The 18,737-nt window shown below is 35.4% G+C and overlaps 2 protein-coding genes across 2 annotated transcripts; one reads left to right on the top strand and one right to left on the bottom strand.

Annotated features, from left to right (window-relative positions):
- The first annotated feature begins 324 nt into the window (after window positions 1-324).
- Window positions 325-3,916, top strand: LOC104086245 (chaperone protein dnaJ 10). Its single transcript, XM_009590463.4, has 10 exons — window positions 325-584; window positions 1,206-1,265; window positions 1,357-1,439; window positions 1,665-1,818; window positions 2,050-2,179; window positions 2,291-2,449; window positions 2,524-2,702; window positions 2,841-2,921; window positions 3,098-3,241; window positions 3,509-3,916. Exons 1-10 carry the CDS (start codon window positions 498-500, stop codon window positions 3,587-3,589), a joined length of 1,158 nt encoding a protein of 385 aa, XP_009588758.1. The 5' UTR covers window positions 325-497; the 3' UTR covers window positions 3,590-3,916.
- A 1,033-nt stretch (window positions 3,917-4,949) lies between these two features.
- LOC104086244 (F-box protein SKP2A-like) lies at window positions 4,950-8,292 on the bottom strand. The gene is made up of 4 exons (XM_070199968.1): window positions 7,771-8,292; window positions 6,457-6,805; window positions 6,220-6,361; window positions 4,950-5,490 (listed from the first exon to the last, which is right to left on the bottom strand). The coding sequence occupies exons 1-4, from the start codon at window positions 8,013-8,015 to the stop codon at window positions 5,123-5,125; spliced, it is 1,104 nt and encodes a 367-aa protein (XP_070056069.1). The 5' UTR covers window positions 8,016-8,292; the 3' UTR covers window positions 4,950-5,122.
- Between the last annotated feature and the right edge of the window lie 10,445 nt (window positions 8,293-18,737).

Below are 18,737 nucleotides of genomic sequence, written 5' to 3'. Positions count from 1 at the left end.
TTCTTCATTGCAGTTAGTGACTAGACAATTGGATATGGTATTGGTAGGTCCAAAACTCCACCAACAAATGGGCCCCCAAACAAATCTTAATAAAGCCCATTAAAGAGAACCAAAATCCCACAGCCCATCACTCAAAAAGGGAAGTTTCAAAAGATAGTTGATGGAATGATCAAAGCCACAAAGTGACAGTTAAAATACTGTTTTTCTCCCGCGAAAAGCTTTCATAAAGCAATTAGTTTAATCCTTGTTCAGAACTGGAAAGGCAGATTAGTCTCGTGGGGTGACTCTCATTCTTCTGTGACATCCCCGTCTTCTTCTTTTCATCAGACCCCACCCCACCCCCCCCTAAAACCCCTCACCCCACCTCTTCCTTTTCCATTCTTCTTCATCTTTGAAGTTTTCTTGATCATAAAATTTGTGAAGTTCTTTTAACTTTTTTTTTCTTTTCTGGAAGAGCTACAAGAGCAGTTTGTTATTTGGGATTTCGGAAAAAGAAAATGGTGAAAGAAACTGAATATTATGATGTTCTTGGTGTTAGTCCTTCAGCATCTGAAGAGGAGATTCGCAAGGCCTATTATCTCAAGGTTTTCGAACCTCTGTCTTATTCTTTTTACTTTCTAAAATTGAATTTTATGTAGCTTTACTTAGTGATGCCGTTTATTTGTTTACTTTGTTATAGTTTAAAGTTCATCTGTCAATACTTGTAGGATTTGATAAATAGATCCAAGTAGTGTAATTCATGGAATGTTTATTCTAGAAATGAAGGTTTATTTGCTTTGACAGTTTAATGTACCAACTTTTGCTCTGACTTGAAGGACAAGTGTTTGTGGAAACTGTATCATCCTCTCTGATCTGTTGAAAGGAAATGTTTGCTTGAACAGCCGCTGAAGTTTCCATTACAGGATGCATTATAGTAATTTTAGTAAATTCATGAAAGAAATTGGCATCTTCTTTAGTTTAATTTGGACTGTTCTTAGGAAGTTCCAAATTAGTAGTGGATGTTTTAAAACAGGATATGGGATAGTTTAAGTATTTCCTGATCTAGATTGCATTGAACAAGAGGAAACTAGAGCAGTTGTAGCTTCTGTTATTCTGAAAAAGCTTCACTTTCTTCCAATCAAAGAAAGCAGAAGAGAAAAGCAAAAAGAAAGATTTCTTGTGCTTGTTGAATGATATCGAAAATCTCCTTTCATCCTCTGGTGCAGGCCAGGCAAGTTCACCCTGATAAAAATCCAGATGATCCTCTTGCTGCACAAAGATTTCAGGCAAGCCCATTGCTTATTGCTTATTTATATTTACTTTTCTGGAAAACAATTATCTATTATTCTTTTTGACGTCTTAAATTGTAACAAACAGGAATTAGGGGAGGCATATCAGGTTTTGAGTGATCCAGTACAAAGAAATGTATATGATCAAAATGGCAAGTCTTGTGTCTCTAGGTAATTGCTGAATTCAATGTGTTTGGCCATTCTACATATTGTACATCTCAAGCTTTTGTTGGATGCCTCTAGGCATTTTAACATCATCTTTAGGGAAGGACATCTCGGCCAGCTATTAAAGAATGAAGCTTTCTTAGAAAAATTTCTATGAGAAAAGATGTTCTAAGATATCAAGAAATTAAGGCTACATGAACTTTAGTACTATTTTTGATGTCCTCTTTGTAGGGAAACTATGCTTGATCCAACTGCTGTGTTTGCACTCCTCTTTGGGAGCGAACTTTTTGAAGACTACATCGGACATCTTTCTGTGGCATCAATGGCTTCCTCTGAATTAGTTGGCGAAAATGACAACCCTGAGAAAATCCATGATAGACTCAAGGCAAGTATGTCTGAAAGTTCGATAACATACAAGTTATGTTTCCACTTGTTGGTAGTTTCTTTGTAAGAAATCTGTCAAGAAAACGTATTATTGAAGTCCTTGCTCTTGAAGATATCTTTTTAGGACAAAATGTTCTATAGAAAAGGGAACATATATACTGGTTCTCTTTAGTTTACATTATTACCTTTTTTCAGTTGATTCACTATATAATAATAGTACTGTGTTATGAAGGGTGTCCAAAAGGAAAGGGAAGAAAAACTTGCCTGGTTACTCAAAGATTTTCTTCAACAATACGTTCGTGGTGACAGAGTAGGATTTCTACGACGTGCTGAATCTGAAGCTGAACGGCTTTCACAAGCAGGTCAGCTGACTACTTCTCTTGCATTTCTTCAAGCTTAGTTTTACCTAATGGCAATACCCAGAGGCGGATCTATGTGTTAAACTTATGTTTGCTTTTCTGTTCTCTTAACAGCATTTGGAGCTGAGATTCTTCAAACTATTGGATACATATACACAAGACAGGCAGCCCAAGAGCTTGGAAAGAAAGCAATTTACTTGGGAGTTCCATTTATGGCCGAGTGGGTTCGCAACAAAGGTCATTTCTGGAAATCACAGCTCACAGCAGCAAAAGGTACACTGAAGATCCTACCTCCCCTCCTTGTCATATGTGCATTATAATGTGGTGGCGTATACTGGTGTTTTTAGGTGCTTTTCAACTGCTGCAACTTCAAGAAGATGTTCGTCGCCAGTTTAAAATGGATGGTAGTGGCCCTGAAAATGACGTTGAATCACATCTAAGATTAAACAGAGAAACACTAATGAATTCGTTGTGGAAACTAAACGTTGTAGACATTGAAGTAACTCTTTTGCATGTCTGCCAATTGGTAAGCCTCATATTATTTTTCTTCATAGTATATTTTATTCTAACTTATTAGTAGCATGCATCCTCTGCTTATGTTGCTATGCCTTATTCTGGAAAGACCTTTTTGTGTCACTCGAGTTGCTTCTGTTTAATCTTTCAGGTGCTACAAGAAGGCAATGTGAAGAAGGAAGAACTCAAGAAACGAGCGATGGCTTTAAAGATTTTGGGGAAAGTATTTGAGGTAAGTGTTGTCATTTCTCTTCAAAACACAAAGTCCAAATGTCTGGTCTCATAGACAGGAAATTTTGTTAGTTATTAAGCTAATAATTCAGCCTACTCAAGGTTGTGCACTTTTGTTTTGTAGCTTTAGAGGGTGTTACATTATTTGATGATGTTTCATATCTGCTTATTCTGCAGAGGGAGAAGTGCGGACAAGGTGTTGGGACGTCAAAAAAGAAGACGATAGGTGATATAAATGCAGAGGAAACCAGTTCTGATAGCAGTGATGATGAGGAAGACTCACAAAGAACACTAAATTATAAAACTCCTCTACTCACACAGGTTAACCTTTTGCTTTACTGTCATTTGAAACCAATGATTCTTGAGAATGGTCCTTTAATGTTTTAGCTAATACACCAACTCATTTCCAGATCTGCCATTTGGTGAATATGCACATTAGTTGCTGTACATATATGTCCACTATTATAGGCATTCCTACTAATCTATTTTTCTCTTCCTACTCATGCCTTCTTCCCCTTCCTTCCAAACTATATTGATTTTATCCCTAACTTATAACCTTTAAATTTGTTGTTGTTTTCCTTTATGTAGGGAATTGGCAGACTCTTTAGATGTCTGTGTAATCCAGCATTCGACGTGGATGATGAAGAGATTGTGTACAAAGGCAAGTGATCATCTTTGAGAAATTGAGAAGAAATTGTGGTTTCATATTCATGATACAACAACAAGACATATATTAACCAATCCCACATATCATATCATATACCGTTGTGGTACCCATAATTGAAAAACTCAGAAAGGCGTAAGCACAAAAGCTTTTGTTTGTAATTGCAGTCTGTAATGAAATGTTGTTTGAAGTGGTAATATAAAAATAATTGTTCCTAGAACAAAAACGAAAAAAATAAGTTAGCAAAATGAATTTGGCTATTGTGCCTCTGTTTGATATGTTAATAATCACATGGGAAGATGTTTTTTTAACTTGAAGCTTCAATTAGGGAACTGAACTGGTAATCGCCTATGTTCAATAACAATCCACTCCACACTACTTAATTATATATACAAAATTTTCTTATCAAAAAGTGGCTTAATGTTCGCCGTCCAATGTTGATATTACTTCTATAAATTCACATCTAATGTTTCAGTTTTCTTTTTCATGCCATTTCAGCAAATCAATTACTTTTGTCTTTTAAACAAGTAGATTATTTCTTTCGCCATTTGACGCCTTCTGGCTTCCCCTTCACTATAAGTTTCTTGAGTATCTTATTTCGGATTGTGTATTATATTAACACACCAGAACAATAATTCCTTTAATTTTTAGTAAAACAAAGACACCAGAAAGAAAGATTGTTTTCCCTTGGCCGAAGTTATTACGAGCTTTCCCTCAACCGTTCAAAACTACCAAAATTGTGGAAAAAAAATTAATCACGAGCATGTTTCAAACCAACAATATTAAGCAATAGCCACCATTCACTAATTAAGATCATATTCATTTACTAAAAGTACCTACATTTAAAACTTTAAGTTACATAACATCAGCTCTTCACCACTCCGAATTACTTTATTTCTACAACTTACATCCTCTTCTCACTTATGTCATCGTGACACCCTTTTCTAAAACCTGATGATACAGTATATTATACGGTTCAATAAAAGACAAACATTCTCACATCAGCATTGAAAATCTAGAGGAAGAGACAAGTCTGATGTTATGTTATCAATGACGTGCAAGTTAAGGCAATGTCTACGTCTTAAAAAAAACATTAACTTCAATTCAACATCTTCTACTTTGTTTCTAATAAAACAACTAAGCCATTTGTTTGATATGCAAGTTGTAACTAGGCATGATTCGAGATGGAACTTTCTGCTTCTGTTTTAAACTCGAACTAAGGTGTGAGATTATCAATTGAAGTCCAGAGGTATTGCCACCATTTTGAAACATGACATATCAAGCTTTTTTCTCCTTATGTTTTAGGGGTGAAGCATGAAATAGAAGTCTTTCACAAAACATTTAAACACATGATAGGAGTCAGAATAACATAAACCAACAAGTTATCAGTCCAAAAGATTAAACAAACAGAACGGATTGGCTTATACAGCCAAGAATGTCCAGCATAATTTTTACACAAACAAATATGTACAAGGCCGCGTTCAACTTGGAGGCCCAGGAACTTGGAGTTGGAAATCTCTCCTCCATACAACCAACACTCAGTGAGCTGGATGGAGAACGCGTGCACGGTGTGCTTGGACAGAACATGCACAGTGCACCGACGTTAAGTTCAAGCAGCCGCTAATTATGAGGGAATGTCTCCCAGGGCAAGTGTGAAGAGCAGGAAATGCTTCGCACACTGCCTGGACAGCAGGAGGTGTGAGAGCAGTGCACTGGCTGATGTTTAGATTCATAAGCCCTTCGTCCTCGTACCTGTTCTTCTTCATAGACGCCCACATCTCGTGCTTGTTCTTGACCCGACTCTGGGCCAAAGAGTACATTGCTCTGTCTGTGATGTTCTGGCAGAAGTATAAGCCGAGGGATCTCAAGTGAGGGCAATTGTTCGCCAAAGCAATCACACTCTCATCTGCAGCATATAAGATTAGACATGTTAGATGGATGGTCAAATCAAAAAGATGACTCCAAATGGAGGCATCAACAACTCTGCCTCAGAACTTTTAAAGGAGATCGATGCAGCAGCAGCATCCCCGAATACCTTTCTAGTGAATATCGGTCCAACGAGTTTAAGTGCAATGATCATGAAATTCCACAACAAAACGATCCTAAGAAGAAATATAGGAGACAATCTGATTGAATTTTATCTGAAAGATATCTTCCACAACAATACAGCTCTACTAAGCAACAGGAAGACTACACAAATTTCCTAGGGCACAATTTCTTGCATGTATATTTCCTGCCAGTTAGTTACTAATAGGGCATAAATGAATTCTTCTCTTTGACAAGATGTGCCATCAGGGGCGGAGCTAGAATACGAATTATGAGTTCGGCCAAATGCAATAGCTTTGGTCCAAATCCTATATTTGTCTTAAGAAATCCATTGAATTTCTACAAATCGTTAATTTAGAACCGAGTAACTTAAAAGGATTACAATACAATTCTGAACCCACAAGCTTCAAATCATGGCTCCACCTCTGTGTGCCATACATAAAACTTAATACTTGAATACGACTTTAAGTTTTGCCAAGTTAGGCATAAAGCTAATAGAAGTCAGCTTAGTAGTAAACACACCTTAAATTCTTGAGCATGGATATTTTAGGAAAGATTCAGATAAAATCTTACCAGACACAGGTCTTACCTGTTATAAGAACACAGCCACACAGATCAAGGGCTCTGAGATCAGGACAGCCATAAGCCAAGCTCATTACACCTTCATCACCAACTTTATCACACCAACCTAGATTCACCGTCTGCAGTCGGTTACAGTAATAACCAATAGCCTGCACAAAGTAATAACATCCGTTTCAGTTAGAACTACCAATGGGTTTTTGAAGTACTCCTAACAATAACACATTTTAGAGTTCGAGGCATATACCTTCAATGCCTTATCAGTTGCAGCTTTAACACAGCCACAAAGATTCAAGGCTCTTAGTTTTCTGCAACGCTCAGCAAGGTATGCAACAGCAGTGTCACTGAAAGCAGAGCACCCACTGATGTTCAGCTTCGTGAGGTTTGGACAGCCGTGAGCTAAAGCATAGAGGGAACGGTCAGTTAGCTTAAAACTCTTGCTAAGATCAAGGTCTTGAAGTTCACGACAGTGATTTGCAATTGTCTCTACGCCATTATCCTGAAGTTGTGGTAAATCTTGTCGAAGAGTTAGAACCTGCAGCTTTGTGAATTTGGGTGCAAGTGCCAGCACTAAGTTGTTCATGTTCCTCTTGCACCTGAGGAAAAAAAATTGCTGTAGAAGTTAGAATCTCAGGAAATACACCACAAATAACCAGAGGAAAAATCCCTCATACTTATCAGAGGTCAACATCAGCTTTAAATTGATAGTCGTACATGAGTCCAGCTCTCTAATAATAAAAATCTATGTAATTCCATCACCTCCCACAATACTAATACCAGCAAGCAAGATAGCGAAACCAATCCAAATTCTAATAAAACCCCCAAAAAGGGAAAGAAAAAAACTGAAATAAAGGCAAAGCACAATCATATGCCATTATGTTTTCTCCTTTTCGAAACTTCTGAGCACTAAAACATAAATATGTCTTCCAGAAGTCCAGGATAGAGATAAAAAGAGGCCAATTTTGCAACAGAGCACAGTTGTAACCATTATGCTATTAATGACTATATTATCATATTTGGGGCATGTCAAATATAAACACATGTGATAGACCTATGGGATTTTTAATCACCATCCTATTGTTTCTAATTACCCCAAATCCGTTGATGAAAGTGCAAGACTATCAACTCAACTTTCTCATCCAAGTCTTGCACTTGCATATCCTAATAGGGGAAATTTTCAGTCAACCCTTTAACATTCAATCTTAGATTAAAACTCAAAGGTTTTTTTCAACAACTTTTACAAAACTCTTCCCCAGAAAAGTTAAAGAAACAAAGAAAACCTATAGTCTCTCAAATAAATTGATCAGGCAAATAGGACCAAGATAGTTCAGTACACAAAAAATTGTAGATTTTCATTCTGTAATCAGTCTGTGCTGACTTGACTCCCCTGATTTCAACAAAAGACCATCTTTTTCATCAGATAAATGAAAAACAAGAATTGCCCTTCATCCACTACATCAAGTAAAAAGTACCAGAATTCCAGAAGCAAAACACACAATCTAATAGTAAAAACTTAAACTTTTGTTCAAAAAAAGGAATAATAAGAGATGAAGCCATATACCAAGAAAGGGAAAGGTTAGTGAGGCCCCAAGAAATAGCATCTCTCCATCCACTGCAAACACCAGAAGCCACAATCACCGTCCGATCATCCACAAGTGCAACTATCCTCAACAACAACTCCATAGGTATATCCTTCCACTCTCTGATCACACCCCCACCCCCCATTTTACAACCCCCACCACTGTTATTATTGTTCACCATCAGCTTCTCAAAGCTCAACTCCTCCACTCCTAATCCTATCATCATTTGCAACTCAAAGCTCTCACCTTTATTTATAATACAAGACACCAAAGAAAAAAAGGGTATCCCCTTCTTGCTGTTACAAACACAAAAATAGAGAGATGAGTTTTTGAAGTTAGAATTTAGAAAGGAAAAAAAAGATATAGATAGGCTTTGGCGTATACTCCTGTGTATTTCTAGGCCAAAAAAGAGTCATAGGGAAACAACAAGTTAATAACATGTGTCATCACACAAGTTGTACACACAAGCAAACTCTGTCCAAGAAATTTCTAGAAGTACTCAAAAGGCTTTTTGGAAAATGAAAATAGGGATATTGATACCTTTCCAAGAGGGTATACTGTATAGTAAGAAATTTTCAAGAACCACTGTTTTTTACTGTATAATCTATATATATACATAAGGATTAGTTGAATTGCTGAAAGGGGAGATAGAGGGGTCGAATGAAAATGGAGTTTCCTACAGTAGATTTTTATAAAGAGGACTTTATGTGGCAGGGAAAATTAAAAATAAAGAAATAGAAACAACGTAAGGGTCACGAATTGGGAGATGCGTAGAAATACACGTGTCATAACAATATGAAGGGTAAAATTATTTACTTTTTTCTATTTTTATTACATTGAAAAAATCAAGAAATAATTTTATTTTTCTTTTGTTGCAATTGTTGTTGTATCTTTTCAGTTTTCAGTCAGTATTGGTGTAAAAAATGTCTTTCAATTTGGATGAAGAATTAAAAAGAAAATAATGGTTAGATTTCAAATTTAATATGCAACACATTTTTCACAAGGCATAGTGCAAAAGAAAGTTTCATATTCACCACCAAATGCTTCCTTCTCCTTTTCCCTATTACCACCTTACCATCAAATAAAAAAATAAAATATATAAAGAGAATGTTAAAGGAGACAAAAAAAAAAAACGAAAATCATAAAACAAAAGTGTTCAACATCCTTTTGTTGTCTATTGAGGAATACATAAGAACACAGCATATCATATCCCTTATTTTCCGTTCATAGTGACATATCATATTCCTTGTTTCAGTGCGGTCCTAGCCTACTCCTACTTAAAGAAAATAAAGTTAAAATTTTCATTATTTTCTTTAGACAACTGAAAAATCGAATTATTGATGTAATCAAATGTAACCATCTTTTATCGAATGGTTATAAAAGTTTGGTTCAATCCTAGAGCCAATCAATTTTAATTTAATTTAACTTGTTTCATTGAAATAACATCCTTTAATAATTCTATGATTATATATTTTTCCAGCTTTTTATGCTGCTTTCCCACTCCCTAAGTATCTGATTAACGTTCTCGTTTTGCCTCCTTTGCTTCGGAAGGGATGAAAGTAGGGGTACTTATCGAGCGGATCGGATCGATAATTACGCTTAACGATTTGGTTTAACGGTTATCGGATTATAAATATAGTAATTCGCTAGCCATCCAATAAGATAACTGGCGGATTGGTATCAGATTAATAATTGTCGGGGTTATCGGGCGGCTTATCGGCTAAACCAAATGGAAATTTTTTTAACAATCATTCAATCAATACCAAACAGTTTCAAATCAATACCAAATATTTAATACCATCTAAGATCTAACCAAACGATATTTTTTAATTGAAGAGTCTTCAAGACTACTCCCACTGTTATATACATATTAATTAAATGTTTAATACCATCAAGACTACTCATACAGACATACACGTATTAATCATTAAGATTTTGATTTTTCGACTTATTAGTTCTCACTTCTCAGTTCAAGAGAGACGAGACTGTCGACTTCTCTGCTTTTGGTGACCGCAAACAATTGAGAATTAGAAAATAGAAATTAGGGATTTAGCCATTTAGGGTTTTAATAGTACTTTATATACATACAAGTAAAAATGTAAATATAAAAATTCTTAACAGGTTAACGGTTTATTCGATAAGAAAATTGAGTAATCCGCCCCCAAATCGTTAAGCTGCTAATTATAAAATCTCAATTCGTTCACCATCCATTATCCCAATAATCCGATACTAATAAGTCATTGATTCGATTCGGTTAACGGTTTCGCTTCGATTTTGAACCGCACGGGAAAGCTCATTCTTTGGGTGGGTCATCATGATTACATATACGGCTTTTATCATGCACTAGAAATTACACGAGCCTATTGTCAACACACTTATAAAGTGTTTACAACCAATACATAAATCTAAAAAATGAATTTACTTTTACATGGAATTTGTTTTAGTTTCCATATTTATTTAGTGAACTAAAAATGCACCTTTTTTTATGCAGACAAGATTATCTGTATTATACTCTGGATTTGATCATCTAAAGTCAATTATCATCCACTTAATAAATTATTTTTCATAAATATAATCAAATAATGAGGGGCCCTCTTCCAATTAGATATGCAGGATTATGATTGATGTGATGTGGGGTTGCGTGTGATGAATGAACAATAAAGTGTAATTTCCTTATGAAAAGAATTCTTTCTCATCACAAGAAGAAAAGAATGGTGGATAGAGAAGAAGTAAGTGAGGATGGTCGAGAAACCTCCAAATATGTTCAAAAACGAAGCCGCACTAGCTAGAAAAGTAAAGGAAAAAAGATATAGGATTCTCTTTTATGCTTTTGGCATCATACTTTATTATTATAGAATAGCCTTTCATTATTAATTAGTACTATTTCGTTTTTATATATTGTTTTATAATCATTCGGAGTTAATTGATCTAATTAATTCAAATTTATGTTGCATGGAACTCGAAGAAAACGCTCATTGTCAAAAGTTTTTTTATTTTAAAGCCAAATTTGAAACATCTAAATAAGGGTAAATAAATTTCATCCATTGTCATCTTTTATTATTTTGTGGTATTGGGTTAAATGGTTCTTATCTTCGAGAATATCTTAACGTTACTCTACTGCTCTTTCCTTTTTCTTAAGTTCCCTTTATACTCGTAATTTTGCTTTGTCGGACAATATATGCTTGTCCTTGTTTCTTTTGTTCAATCAACAAGATAATGGTTTTGATTTTTCAAGAGAGGAAACTCTGTTCGATAGAAACAAGGGGAAAAGATAAATATTAATGTCATAAATGTCACATCACCTTTTTTTTCGAGAGATATGAAAGATTTTTTAATTAAAGTGACATTATTGAAATGGGATCGAATTTATGATTGTTCGACTCCTAAGTTATAGATTATTATGAGGCATGATTATGGAAATTATTGTGAGAGGGATATAGATTAATCACTAAAACCATTTACGTGACCAAGCGCATTACAAGGTCCTTAGAATGACTTCATGATTAGCCGTGACATAAACAATTAAACATTACTACAGTCAAATATTTTTATAACATCATCCTTATATAATATCTATTTATTATAAAATCCAAGTTTTTCGCAGAACCGATTTTTAAGTTATATTTACCTCTCTATAATAGTTTTTTACCTATAACAACAATAACTATATTTATAGTAGAACGCTCTTTTTAAAATTATCTCTCTATAACAGCCATGTAAAATCTTTAAGATTTCTAATAATTCTAAAAATATGCACACAATCTATTTCATTAAACAAAATTTTTATCTTGCATAATATATAAGATTTGAAGATTTGCACATGATACCTTTTCTATTAGACAAATTCCAAAAAATATTCAGATAAAAAATTTAACTGTTAAGCTCTTAGATTGTTTTCAAGAGAAAAAATACCTTTTTGCTGAAAATTTGGACACGAACTTTCGCCAATTCAAGCGTTATATTAGTAAGAGAATGAAATCTATGAAACAAGTTACAATTACAAAGTTCTTCCATCAATCTTGAAATGATTTATTTTTCTAGGTAGCTTTAAAATGTCTGACTTGGAGTTTATATATATATATATATATATATATAGTTATGAATTTATTAATAATGTATTAGGTTTCTTCAATATCTAACTAGTGAAATATGTATATCTTTTGAGATTTAAATTTGATTAGTCTTTTTATCTTTTATATGTAACATTTAAAAAGGAAAAATAATTGATTTTTGAATAATGTTTTTCTATAACAACCAAAAAAATATTTAAACGCTAAATGTTGTTATAGGCGTATAACAGTCATATTCACTATAAAAGTCAAAAAATATTAAAACAAACTTGAGTGTATAACATTCTAATACTAATCCCTTATTTATCATTTTTCTTTTTCAAAATTGCAGATTCTTTTTAATTTTTCACACTACAATCATTTTGCTGAAAGTAAGAACTGTAATAGAAAAAAAAAAAACAATTACTTGATGTGGAGTGAAAACAATTAGCACTTTAATTAGGAGCCAATCCTTGCTTTATTTAATTTGACTAAGCCACTAAAGAATTAACTTTTTATAGAACCAGATATGCCGGATAATGTTTGTTTTCCACTATTAGTGTTGAAATATCACACGGAGGTTTTTGATCTCATTTGATAATATGATTGTTATTTCAAATTTTGTAGTACAACGATGATTTACTAGCTAGAGCTGTCAATGTGTCATAAATTTTCACTTTTTCTGTATGGGATTAGAATGAGAAGTTTTACATTTGAGTAATTGTGTTGGGTAACTAACTTTTACGATCGTGATTCCTAATGTTCGAAATGATGGGAAATGGAAATTTGCAATCTAACTTTACATATATCACTTAGGTGTTTGGTTTCAATCCTATCAAAAATTTCTTTTCTCTTCTATCGTCTCCTTCTTACCCCTATCCAATTTAAATGAGGAAAATCGTTAGAAAAGAAAGAACAACATACTTTTACCCTTAAGCAATTTCTTTGTTCTAAAATTCAGACTTCTTATCAGAATTGTTAATTCCGCAAATTATGAGCAACTTATTGCCTGTAGTTATTTTTAAGATAATCTGCTAATGTAGAAATTCTTTTACACCATTAAGGCATAAAAGTTAAATTAATTATCTTTGAAATTAAGAACTGTTTGCAGTTAAACTAACAGATAATAAACGTTTTCTTTTCTTTTCTTAATAGAAGACTTTTATACTAGGAACAAGACTTGGAATTCAATAGTATGACCTCTACCAAATGCATCAGCGCTGGGTCTTGGATTTTTCCCTTCTTTTTAACCGATTAAACCAGACATTTTCTATCTTATCTTTTTTGCCTTTCTGTGTCGTCTTCCATTATAAGTGCAAGCTTCTTTTCTAAACAGAAAAAGCTAAAACCATACACAATTTTGTATGTGATGTTCCAAATGAATCTTAGGTTGGTTCTTGTCTAGGTACAATCTTGAATCTAGGCAGCTTCTTTTGATTGATTTGATTGAAACAACTTTATAACTTATTGTCTAGTACTAACCATGTTAGACATTAATTGTTCTTTTTATAATGGAGCTCTAGATCACGGACTTGATCATTAATTTAAGGAATTATGATTGTGTTCTACAATAATACAACACTATTGGGAGAAAATATATTCTGTTACAATTTAATTTCTAGCTTGTATTATCAGTATAAATGTCCTTCAACCACATGCTAAGATTCTGCTTGTTGCAGCTTATATGGTTGATTGAGGACATAAGTTATCCGTTCGTGTACTTAATTAGTACTCGTCTATTTCAATTTATTGAACTTATTTCTTTTTTAATCCGTACCAAAAAGAATAACTCATTTTCATAATTGAAAATAATTTACCTTTATATAATGATTTATAATCACACAAAATGTATGTGCCTCATTTTACACCACAAGTTCAAAAGTTCTTTTTTTTTCTTCTTAAACTTCATGCCCACTCAAATGGGTTTACATGAATTGAGACGGAGGAAGTATTATATATACTTTAATTTGAGTTGATAGATTACCCTAATGTATATTATTATATGTTAATATGAGCAAGAACGGAGGGGTGGATTGTCACACCCCAACTTCGGGAGGTGCGACCGACACACGACGGCCGAAGGTCCATGCAAACCAACGCTCATACTTAGACTATTCAAGGAAATCTGATTCAATGAAATCTGGGGCAACAAGGCCTCCGAGTACGATATCAGAACTTAAATGATCATAACTGACCATGGGAGAAATCTTTAACATTTGAACACTATTCTGCAAGCCTCTAAGAGTGCCAAAAATATATAACTTGGTCGGGACAAGGCCCCACCATACCCAAAATGATTGGAACATATACGTCAATAACTATCGACTTCTGAACATCTACTCCGGAGAAGTGGAGTGCGACAACCAACAGCTAGAGCGAACAACCTACTAGGGAGGGACGTCACCAAGCCTATCTATACCTGTGGGCATGAATATAACGTCCAAAAGAGAGGGGTGTCAGTACGAAAAATGTATCGAGTATGTAATACTGATAAGCTACGTAATTCAAAGACATAACATAAGAGGTATGAATACATCACTTCAACCTGAATACTGAGAACAAGCCACTATGGCATATACTGTGGAAATCATGAACCATAACTATGTGCAAGTTTTATAAAAGCAAGACTTCTCATTGGGGCTATGCGTTAAATATATAATATAGTACCATTCAATCGCTCTTTGGGCACATCATATCATATTGTAGCATATCGTACCCGGCCTCAAGAGATCTCGGTTGTACCCGATCTTAACATAACTCGGCGTACCTAGTCTCAAAAGGACTCGGTCGTACCCGGCCACACAGGGCTCTATAATTATTTTATATCACATCACTTTGTACCCGGCCTCATAGAGGTCTCGATCGTACCCAACCTCAGGATATCTCGATTGTACCCGGCCTCAAAAGAACTCGGTGTAGTCGGCCTCGAGAGGACTCAGTAACCTCACATCACATATCATGTTTCATCATACCCAACTGATCAGTGGTTGCACAATAGGTATCGTACCCGACGATCGCCTCCAAAGCATACCTCAATAGAGATATGAAACGGTCGTATGCAATAATAAATACCCAACTAGGAGTCAGGGTCGAATCCACTAGGAGGTAGGATGAGAGTTAGGGGTATATATTTCAAATGAGTAATTGGATTATCTAGATTGCACTTTCACAACAAGGATTTATTTTCTATTTCTATTGTTAATCTAATGATTCCAAGATAAAGAAAGTAGATTAGAGATAATTGTTTTTAAGGTTTTTCCAAATGGGTAAAAGACCTAGGGTTGTGACCATAATCTAGGTGTTAGCCTAATGAGATAAAGACGTTAATGCTTGTTTTATTGATTGGAGTGTATTATAGCTCTCAACTCTATATTACCCACTCTATACCTCTCGATCAGAGAATGCTTTTGCCCAATTTGGCTTTCTTAAGACCAAATGGGTATCACCCAAAATAGTTGATAAGAGCTCAAGTCGGGTTATTACTATCTCTAGGTTAAACCCTTTAATTAAGTTAATTAATCTCTCAATTGACCCAATTCCTTATTAGCTAAGTTATCCTAGACTAGGTCCCTCTTTCTCAAGTAGAGACTAAGTCAAATAGGCATGAATTAATGTTTGCAATCATTAATTCTACAATTAAAGCATGAACTAAGCTAAATAAATAATATACAATCATAAATAAGTACTAAATTAGATACACATAAGGTTTACATACTAGGGTTGGGTCATAATCCTAGTAAAGGTCTAGCTACTCATAATGGGATTTGAAGAAAATAAGGAAGAAAAACTAATTAAACTCATAATGGTAGCTTAAAATGATTAAATCTAATCTAAATATACCAAAGTAATGTGAAACTTCCTAAAGTAGTAAAGAAAAATGGCTACAACAACTTCAGATGTTCAAACTTGACCTAATTTTGTGAAACTCGTCTATTTATACAAGATTAAAAATCTCGGACAAAAATACCCCTCGAAAAGTTTTGCGGCCGCACAATTTCATGTGCGGTCCACAGATTTCTTCATCTGGCAGGAAGTGGAGTTCTGCGGCCGCACATTTTCGAACTGCGGCCACGAGGCAATCTTCTGCGGCCGCACATTTCTGGGTTGCGGCCGCAAGGCAACTCTTCTGCGGCCGCACAATTCTTGTGCGGTCCGCAATTCACAGGGCTCCTGGACTTGGTCTTTTTTGCATACTCTCTGATCTTCGACTCTTAGCCTAGTTTTGCGGCCGCACAATTAATATGCGGTTCGCACTTTGCGCAAAGTTCTACTAAAATTTTCTCCTTGGTTTGCGGCCGCAGATGAAATTCTGCGGTCCGCAATTTCTTCTGCGGATCGCATATTTGTGCTTCTGCGAACACTCCTTTTTGAGTCGGATTTTATCTTGGGAGACCAAAATTTAAGCATACCTACAATTTTGCATAATTTCATTAGTTTCGGGAACACAATTCAATGCTTTTGGACTAAAACAAAAGCTAAAAGGCGCTAATAAGCAGTCAAAATCTCCACTTATCAACTCCCCCAAACTTAAGTCTTTGCTTATCCTCAAGCAAATAAATTAGTTCCCACCTCCAAAAGTTAAAGGTCATGTCAGCGAGTCAAAGGTGAGCCATCCACACATCAGTTGGGACCAACAGTTACCCACACTACTTATGTATTATCAATAAGGCGACAAGTTAAACATTCATGCACATATAGTTCTAATGTGACATTTGAGCTTCAAGAATTGACTTTACTCATCAAGGACTCTTGCTCTATCATGTAGGTCATGGTGGACTCCAAACTCTTCCTCTTCTACTTTCCATTTGCCTACCTCACTTAAGAAATTTAACACTCAATCCAAAAATTTATGAAAGGTTCACTCATCTTTCTCAAGAGAATGTCGCAAGTACGACTTCAAGTACCATACGTTTGCCCCTCATGTAGATCGCCACTAATGTAAGCTCACTAGGCTTGAAATTAAGTAGGACTTCTTTCAGGATGTAATGAAGGCTTTTGGACTAGGGTTGGATACAGTATAGGTAAGTGGTTACACCGTTCTTTAAGCATTCCATTTTTCATTTCTCGGCTCATACTTTGCCAATTATTTGAGGCACTTTCTTTTCCTTTGGGGATTAGAGAGACTTAACATCACTCTTTCTTGATCATTACATTCTTTTTCTCCCTCTTTGATTTCTCCATATTTGGGATCATTACCTCTCTTTGAATCCCTTCAACTCTTCCACTTATTCATTTTTTTGCATTTTTCTTTTTGTTCTTTTCTTTTATTGCCGTTCCTTCTCATCTTTTCTTTTCTCTTTTTGTGCATTGATACCTTTTTCAAGTTTCTCGTCTCTCCCCCAAACTTAGTTTTTAGCCATTTGTTTTACAAGAGTGTAAAGGAAAGCTCGGGTGCCAAGAGAGGGTCATGACAAAATGGGTAAAGGCTTGTAGCATGGTTATTAAATGAGAAAGGCTAGAGGCTCAAAGGGGTTGACTAGGGATAATGACATTGGTTGGCAATATAACTCAAACGGGCCAAGGAGGGCCTACAATCACATTTCAAACCAAGCAAAACTTAGGATTTCGCCTTGAAACACATTCGGGGCAAGTTCTAGACCCTTCGCACGGATACTTAGACTAGCAATAATTCATCTCACCCCTCACGCAACCGGATTATTAAAGAGGACAGAGTCGAGGGTCCACAACGACCACATTCAAGTTTAAAAATCACTATGGTCCAATTAAACCACTCGATGATTTCCAAAGTCAACACAAGAGTCATAAAGTCACTAACTAGAGATATTTCTTTCAGAAACCTTGTTTCTAACCATAAGCACGTAGTTAAGTGTGTTTGTACCAATTGAAGAATGTTTGACTCTTAGAGCATGAATTAATTAGGTCTTTTTATTCAGTACTACTACTATTATTACCTAAGCACCAAAAATAGTCTCATTCCCTTAAAAAGGTTGTCACGCCATCCATCGTTGAGACGAGCCACCCGGTTCACACAACAACTACCTTTGGAAAGAACCATGAAATTAAGAAAACTAAAGGCTTATTATCTACTAAAACATAAAAAGAAGCTACTAAATCAAACAAAGAAGCTAACTAAATCAAACTAAGAACTAACAAAGAAACAAAAATAAAGAAGCTAATAAACAAAAACTACTAAATACACATAATGAAAGAAAGAGAGAGAATATATACACAATAATAAAAAAGAAACTAATATCAAGTTATTACAGGCTAAATGTCTCAGAATGTACCAAATATGATCAATAAACTCCACACCCCGAATAAAGATAAGCATTGTCCCCAATGCTTAACAAAATAAGAGAAAAAGAGGGGAAAGAGTGAAGAAAACTTCCTATGGCTCCTTAGACATCTCTGTATCCCCAGCAATGTCACTGCCCTCAGTCTCATCCAACTAAATCTCATCATCCTCAACACCGGGTGTGGCTAGGTTGGTGAACATATGACGCACTGCCTCGGTAGCAAAGTCTGGCTCCTCAGACTGGCCAGTTGGTGCCACCGGTGCTGCTGGTGCTGTAGGATCTGGGCCTGAATGGTGTGGTTCAATCAGCATGTCGAAGGGGAGATCTCCAGCTACATAAAGCTTGGTCACCTGTCTCCGGAGCTTGTCCACTGACTTCTTGCTGGCCTGGGACTTTCTCATCTTCTTTACTTCTTTTCCCAGCTCTTCGATCACTGACCCATGTTGTACCAAGGTAGCCATAATGGTATTCTGGTTCTCTAGGATCTTCTTCAATGTCTCCTCAACTGTCAGGGGAAACTGAGGTGCCTGAGCAGTAGACTGTGCTACAATAGTACTGGATAAGTCAGACTGCTTTGCAGTTGCTGTCTGCATCTAGTTGTTGAGGCTTGCAAATATCTGGGAGACTCGCAATGCAGAAATT

The sequence above is a fragment of the Nicotiana tomentosiformis genome, chromosome 4, assembly GCF_000390325.3.
Source record: "Nicotiana tomentosiformis chromosome 4, ASM39032v3, whole genome shotgun sequence".
Taxonomy (NCBI): Eukaryota; Viridiplantae; Streptophyta; class Magnoliopsida; order Solanales; family Solanaceae; genus Nicotiana; species Nicotiana tomentosiformis.
The sequence above is the reverse complement of the archived record's forward strand: the minus strand, read 5'-3'. Positions and strand labels throughout refer to the sequence as shown.

Bases quoted from the DNA above. Each gene is read 5' to 3' on its own strand.
- LOC104086245 (XM_009590463.4), top strand. From the start codon at position 498: ATGGTGAAAGAAACTGAATATTATGATGTTCTTGGTGTTAGTCCTTCA. The intron at 2,450-2,523 runs GTACACTGAAGA...TGGTGTTTTTAG, and splicing joins ACAGCTCACAGCAGCAAAAG to GTGCTTTTCAACTGCTGCAA. The intron at 2,922-3,097 runs GTAAGTGTTGTC...CTTATTCTGCAG, and splicing joins TTTTGGGGAAAGTATTTGAG to AGGGAGAAGTGCGGACAAGG.
- LOC104086244 (XM_070199968.1), bottom strand. From the start codon at position 8,015: ATGATGATAGGATTAGGAGTGGAGGAGTTGAGCTTTGAGAAGCTGATG. The intron at 6,806-7,770 runs GTATATGGCTTC...TTTTTTCCTCAG, and splicing joins ACTAACCTTTCCCTTTCTTG to GTGCAAGAGGAACATGAACA. The intron at 5,491-6,219 runs GTAAGACCTGTG...TATATGCTGCAG, and splicing joins TGGCTGTGTTCTTATAACAG to ATGAGAGTGTGATTGCTTTG.